Raw genomic sequence first — 7,500 nt, 5'->3', positions numbered from 1 at the left:
GTATTATATTATCATCATCCCACTTTTCCACTATATTATATTAATATAGTATTATGTAATATTATTATTAATATAATATTATTGCCCCACCTCTTTCATTATTATATTATATTTATCATCCCTGTATCATTATATATATATATATATATATATATATATATAGGTAATATTATTATTAATATAATATTATTGTCCCACCTCTTCCATTATACTATATTATATTATCATCATCCCACTCTCCCACTATATTGTATTAATATAGTATTATGTAATATGATTATTAATATAATATTGTCCCACCTCTTTCATTATATTATATTAATCATCCCTATATCATTGTATTATATATATGTGTGTGTGTAATATTATTAATATTATTGTCCCACCTCTTCCATTATATTATAATCATCCCTATATATATATATATATATATAACATTATTATTAATATAATATTATTGTCCCACCTCTTCCATTATATTATATTATAATCATCCCTATATATATATATATATATAACATTATTATTAATATAATATTATTGTCCCACCTCTTCCATTATATTATATTATAATCATCCCTATATATATATATATATATAACATTATTATTAATATAATATTATTGCCCCACCTCTTCCATTATATTATATCATAATCATCCCTATATATATATAACATTATTATTAATATAATATTATTGCCCCACCTCTTCCATTATATTATATTATAATCATCCCTATATATATATATATAACATTATTATTAATATAATATTATTGTCCCACCTCTTCCATTATATTATATTATAATCATCCCTATATATATATATATATATATATATATATAACATTATTATTAATATAATATTATTGCCCCACCTCTTCCATTATATTATATTATAATCGTCCCTATATATATATATATATATATATATATATATATATAACATTATTATTAATATAATATTATTGCCCCACCTCTTCCATTATATTATATCATAATCATCCCTATATATATATATATATATAAAACATTATTATTAATATAATATTATTGTCCCACCTCTTCCATTATATTATATCATAATCATCCCTATATATATATATATATATATATATATATATATATATATAAAACATTATTATTAATATAATATTATTGCCCCACCTCTTCCATTATATTATATCATAATCATCCCTATATATATATATATATATATATATAACATTTTTATTAATATAATATTATTGCCCCACCTCTTCCATTATATTATATCATAATCATCCCTATATATATATATATATATATATAACATTATTAATATAATATTATTGCCCCACCTCTTCCATTATATTATATCATAATCATCCCTATATCTATCTATCTATCTATCTATCTATCTATCTATCTATCTAACTATCTATCTATCTATATAAATAATATATATATATATAATATATATATTATATATATATATAATTAGTGATATAACATGTAATACAGAATATATACACAAGTATTATGGGTCGCTGCGGGTGTTCCGGGCTGCCTGGCCATGTCCCGGCAGCACTCTCTCCTGACATTTCGCCTGCTTTTTGATGAGTAATGAATACCCTTGCAGGTGCAAAGCCTGGCTGCTTCCTGCCTGGGGGGAGACATCCTTTGATGGGAGGGATATAAACCCAATTTACCTTAAAAAAATCTCCTCCATGGCTCTCTTTCCTTCCCCAAAAAAAGGCCTGAGAGAGGCTGCTTTGCCTTACCTGCTTCCCTCAGCTCCAGGCGTCGCAGCCTTTCTGCGTCACTATCTTTAGCCCCGCCTTCTTTTGTCCCCTAGGCCTGCCTTCTTCCCTCCCCGCCATCTTTGTTGAGGGCACCTTCTCCCTTTCCTACGCTGATTCTGTCCAAACTTTGCGGCCCAAAACAAAGCAAAAATGTCTATAAAACCGGCTCTCTCCTTTCCGCCCGCTTTCCTCCTTCGAAGGAGAAAGAAGGGGAAAATAGAGAACAATGCCCCTAGTTAAGATGGCTACTATAGCTTCGCTTTCCCTGACTGAACCAACCCAGCTTCCCCCGCCCCTAGTAAAGATGGCTACTATAACTTCGCTTTCCCTGACTAAACCCAGCTTCCCCGCCATCTTGGAATTGGTCAAGGAGAAAGCGACGACTGCGCAGGCGCAGAAGGAAAAAAAAACGCCATCGGGATTTTTTCATCGTTGCGCCTGCGCAGTCGTCGCTTTCCTAGATTAAAAAAAGACAACTTTCCCCGCCATCTTGGATTTGGTCAAGGGGAAAGCGACGACTGCGCAGGCGCAGAAGGAAAAAAAAACGCCATCGGGATTTTTTCATCGTTGCGCCTGCGCAGTCGTCGCTTTCCCAGATTAAAAAAAGAACTTTCCCCGCCATCTTGGATTTGGTCAAGGGGAAAGCGATGACTGCGCAGGCGCAGAAGGAAAAACCCATTGCTACAGCTTGTTTTACTCACTGCGCCTGCGCAGTCGTCGCTTTCCCTTACTAAAAAAGACAACTTCCCCCGCCATCTTGGATTTGGTCAAGGAGAAAGCGACGACTGCGCAGGCGCAGAAGGAAAAAACCAGAATGCTTCTACAGCTTTGGGTGTTTTTCTCCCACTGCGCCTGCGCAGACCAAATCCAAGATGGCGGCGCGTCTCTTTCTGAGGAGAATCCGCGGCTGCGCCAACGGGGAAATTTCCGTCTCTTCCGACCGGAAATGAACGGGAAGAGGTTGGGGAAGCAGGACTGAGAAGGAAGAAGAGAAAGAGCGCGGAAAGGAAGGGAAAGATGTCGGTGGACTACGCGGCGGGCCTGTCGCCCTACTCGGACAAAGGCGTGTGCGGCCTACCGGAGGTGAGCGGAAGCAGGCCACGCCCCCCGCGGGGGTTGCCATGGAAACTCCATTGGCAAGACATCTGGCTCTCTGGCTATGGGAAAAAATAAATACAAATACCAATAGTGGAATATTAAACTTATTACATACCTACATTGTAAATGTACATAATATATATTATAAATACAATATATAACATATAAACAATATTATATAAATATTAAATTAATACAGTATATATATTTAGACTGTACTATATTATTAAATTATATACAGTATATACAAATAAATACAATATATAGCATGTAAACAGTATATAAATATTAAATAAAAACAGTATATATATATATTTAGAATATATATGCTATATTAAATTATATATATATAAATATAATATATAACATAATATATAAACATTTGATACAGTACATATATTTAGAATATATCTATTATTAAATTATATATATAGTACATAAATACAATATATAACATTAGTATATAAATATTAATACAGTATATATTTACAATATATATGCTATTAAATTAATATAGTGTATATATTTAGAATATATATGCTAAAATATTAAAGTATATACAGTATGTGTATTTAGAACTATATTTGTTGTATACATATATTATAAATATTAAATATGGAATATAATATAAATACAATATGTGTATTTAGAATGTACATTATTAAAATATTCAATTGGGATTACTGTCTATGTTTTAAGTTATTCTAACTTTTGAAAGATGTGTTATTATACTGTGATTTTGTTGTGTTACTGTCTTTATTGACGTACTACTGTAATAATATTGCAGTCCAATATAGTAATATATAATTCTAATATTATGTATCCCATTTCCAGTCCTTTGACCCTCCAGAGGAGCTGGAGGAGAAGGTCTCTCGCCTGGCGGACCTGATCCGGGAGGCTTCCAACGTCGTCTTCCACACCGGAGCCGGGATCAGCACCTCCTCGGGGATCCCAGACTTCCGGTATGTTGGATTTATAGAGCCACTAGCTGTGCCCGGCCACGCGTTGCTGTGGCAAAGTGGTGGTGGTATTGGTTAAAAATTGTTGTGTAATTTTTATTTGATGTTATTGGTATTTTTTAATTAATTTTATTGTAAGTTATCTTTTTATTTATTATATTTTATTATTTTCTTGTATTATTTTTAGTTATTTTCTGTTATTATAGTATTTTATTGTATTAATCTTTTAGTGTTTTTAAATTTTTTTAGTGTTTTTTATTATTTTTTATTGGGTTGCTAGGAGACCAAGTTGGAGGAGCTTAACCTTCTAACTGGCAGCAATTGGATAAAAACTATTATTCCTCTCCCTGTAATTAGGACTTTATTTTTCTTTTCTTTTTGTTGTATCAACCTAGAGCCGTGAATGATGGGTTGTGTTGTCAAATTTCGAGGTTGGGGGGCCTGTAGTTTTGTTGTTTTGTCCGCTGCCCTGATGCCATCACTCTTTTATATATATAGATAATACTAATGCACTATTATATATTTTATGGTATAATAATAATACACTATTGTGTATTATATAGTATAATAATACAATATTATACTTGCATATTATGTAGTATAATAATACACGATTAAACTTGTATATTATAAATAATGATAATACACTATTATACTTGTGTAGTATATAGTACATGTAATATTACTAATGATATTGCATGTAAGAAGCTGCTCTGGGTCCCCTTTCCTTCCCGACCTTTTCCTTTCCCTTCTCTTCTTATATTATGTAGTATAATAATACACATAATAATACAGTAGAGTCTCACTTATCCAACACTCGCTTATCCAACGTTCTGGATTATCCAACGCATTTTTGTAGTCAATGTTTTCAATTTATCGTGATATTTTGGTGCTAAATTCGTAAATACAGTAATTACAACATAACATTCCTGCATATTGAACTACTTTTGCTGTCAAATTTGTTGTATAATGTGATATTTTGGTGCTTAATTTGTAAAATCATAACCTAATTAGATGTTTAATAGGCTTTTCCTTAATCTCTCCTTATTATCCAAGATATTCGCTTATCCAAGCTTCTGCTGGCCCGTTTAGCTTGGATAATTGAGACTCTACTGTACTATATTATGTAGTATAATAATACACGATTAAACTTGTATATTATAAATAATAATAATACACTATTATACTTGTGTAGTATATAGTACATGTAATATGACTAATGATATTGCATGTAAGAAGCTGCTCTGGGTCCCCTTTCCTTCCCGACCTTTTCCTTTCCCTTCTCTTCCTATATTATGTAGTATAATAATACACTATTAAACTTGTATATTATAAATAATAATAATACACTATTATACTTGTGTAGTATATAGTACATGTAACATTACTAATGATATTGCATGTAAGAAGCTGCTCTGGGTCCCCTTTCCTTCCCTTCTCTTCCTGGCAGAGGCCCCAACGGGGTCTGGACCCTGGAGGAGCGTGGCCAGCCGGCCAAGTTCGACACCACCTTTGAGGAGGCGCGTCCTTCCCCGACCCACATGGCGCTGCTGGGCCTCCACCGGGCCGGCCTGCTCCACTTCCTGGTCAGCCAGAACGTGGACGGCCTTCACGTCCGCTCCGGCTTCCCCAGGTAAGGCCTCTCCGGGTGCCATTCCGCGAGTGGGGAGCCCCCTTTCCTTTGCGTATCGCCCCGTCTCACGGCTCCCCGTCTCTCTCCCTCCTTCAGGGACAAACTGGCCGAGCTGCACGGGAACATGTTCGTGGAGGAATGCATGAAGTGCGGCAAGTACGTCCTCCCTTGTTTCCCTATGACAGCATATAATAATAATAATATCTTTTGAGCTCCAGCTCCAGTGTCCTTCCCCCTTTTGCATCCGGCAGGCAGTACGTGAGGGAGACGGTGGTGGGGACGATGGGCCTGAAGCCGACGGGGAGGCTGTGCGACGTCTCCAAGCGCCGAGGGCTCCGCGCCTGCAGGTTCCTCCCTCTTCTTTGCTCATTGAACAGATCCCTGGGGGTGTTTTGCTTCCAGTTCCCCCGTGTGTTGGCTGACCTCGGCCCCTTTGTTGTGTTTCCTTCCCAAGAGGGAAGCTGATGGACACCATCTTGGACTGGGAAGATTCCCTGCCTGACCGGGACCTCCTCCTCGCCAGCAAGGCCAGCAGGAAGGCCGACCTGTCCGTCACCCTGGGGACCTCCTTGCAGATCAAGCCCAGCGGGGACCTGCCGCTCCTGACCAAGCGCAAGGGTGGCCGGCTGGTCATCGTCAACCTCCAGCCCACCAAATACGTGAGTCGAGACCCCATCTCTATCAGCCTGACCAGTAAGGCCCTGCTGTGTTTTTATTTTATTATCATTATTATTATTATTATTATTATTATTATTATTATTATTATTATGTGATTAATGTCCACCTAAAAGTCCAAGGCAAGTTCACATCAATCATTTATTATTATTATTATTATTATTATTATTATTATTATTATTATTATTATTATTATTATTAACTCTGGTTGCTCCTGACATGAAAAATATTATTATTATTATTATTATTATTATTATTATTATTATTATTATTATTATTATGTGATTATTGTCCACCTAAAAGTCCAAGGCAAGTTCACATCAATCATTTACAGTAGAGTCTCACTTATCCATAACTCGCTTATCCAACATTCTGGATTATCCAACACCTTTTTGTAGTCAATGTTTTCAATATATCGTGATATTTTGGTGCTAAATTCATAAATACAGTAATTACTACATAGCATTACTGCGTATTGAACTACTTTTTCTGCCAAATTTGTTGTCTAACACGATGTTTTGGTGTTTCATTTGTAAAATCATAACCTAATTTGATGTTTCATAGGCTTTTCCTTAATGCCTCCTTATTATCCAACATATTCGCTTATCCAACATTCTGCCGGCCCGTTTATGTTGGATAAGTGAGACTCTACTGTACTGTATTTACAAATTTACCACTACAATATCACAATGAATTTAAAACACTGACTACAAAAACATTGATTATGAAAAGGCAGACTGCGTTGAATAATCCAGAACATTGTATAAGCGAATGTTGGATAAGTGAGATTCTTCTTTAATATGAAATAATTACTGGGATAGAATAATGCAGAACAATATAATCTCTAAAACCAGGACAGTAAATAAACGGGAATTCCACACAGGAAACAATCAGGGCCAACATTCTGCCGGCCCGTTTATGTTGGATAAGTGAGACTCTACTGTACTGTAAATAAATAAATCAATAAATCAATAAATAAAAATAATGATAATGGTATATGTCTCTTTGGCTTCCTGAAGGACAAGCAGGCCGACCTGCGCATCCATGCATATGTGGATGTGGTCATGACGAAGCTGATGGGGCGGCTGGGCCTGGACATCCCCGAGTGGACCAAGCCCGACCCCGACCCCCGGCCGTGCCCCAAAGAGGAGAAGGCTCCACGCTACAACGGCGCCGCCGCTCTCTGCAAACAGGAGCCGTGCACCCCGGACGCCAAGCGGTTCAAGCTGGAGCCGCTCCCTTCCTGACGGACACTCCACTCTTCCCTCCTTCCCACCATCCGCCCGCGTCTGTATGTATGTATGTATGTATGTTGTGACTTTTTTTAAAGACTCTGCCTCACCTATGATC

At 36.1% G+C, this 7,500-nt stretch overlaps 2 protein-coding genes across 4 annotated transcripts in view; one reads left to right on the top strand and one right to left on the bottom strand.

Annotated features, from left to right (window-relative positions):
• Positions 1-1,919, bottom strand: part of ccdc124 (coiled-coil domain containing 124) — a 10,748-nt gene extending 8,829 nt beyond the window's left edge. The window contains exon 1 of one of the 2 annotated variants that reach the window (XM_062959812.1): positions 1,765-1,919. The gene's annotated coding sequence lies outside the window, so the exon portion shown is untranslated. Of the gene's footprint in view, positions 1-1,692 lie in introns of both variants that reach the window. The other variant, XM_062959813.1, reaches the window with a different exon arrangement.
• Positions 1,920-2,620: 701 nt separating this feature from the next.
• Positions 2,621-7,437, top strand: sirt6 (sirtuin 6). Of its 2 annotated transcripts, none has more exons than XM_062960237.1 (7): positions 2,621-2,868; positions 3,718-3,845; positions 5,293-5,475; positions 5,572-5,631; positions 5,700-5,822; positions 5,930-6,134; positions 7,170-7,437. In XM_062960237.1, exons 1-7 carry the CDS (start codon positions 2,803-2,805, stop codon positions 7,395-7,397), a joined length of 993 nt encoding a protein of 330 aa, XP_062816307.1. In that variant the 5' UTR covers positions 2,621-2,802; the 3' UTR covers positions 7,398-7,437. The 2 variants fall into 2 exon arrangements, with proteins under 2 accessions (XP_062816307.1, XP_062816308.1); XM_062960238.1 differs by having other exon boundaries at positions 2,622-2,868; positions 5,727-5,822.
• Positions 7,438-7,500: the final 63 nt, after the last annotated feature.

This window comes from Anolis carolinensis, unplaced genomic scaffold (assembly GCF_035594765.1).
Source record: "Anolis carolinensis isolate JA03-04 unplaced genomic scaffold, rAnoCar3.1.pri scaffold_7, whole genome shotgun sequence".
In the NCBI taxonomy this organism is placed as follows: Eukaryota; Metazoa; Chordata; class Lepidosauria; order Squamata; family Dactyloidae; genus Anolis; species Anolis carolinensis.
This window is presented reverse-complemented; position numbering and strand designations above follow the sequence as displayed.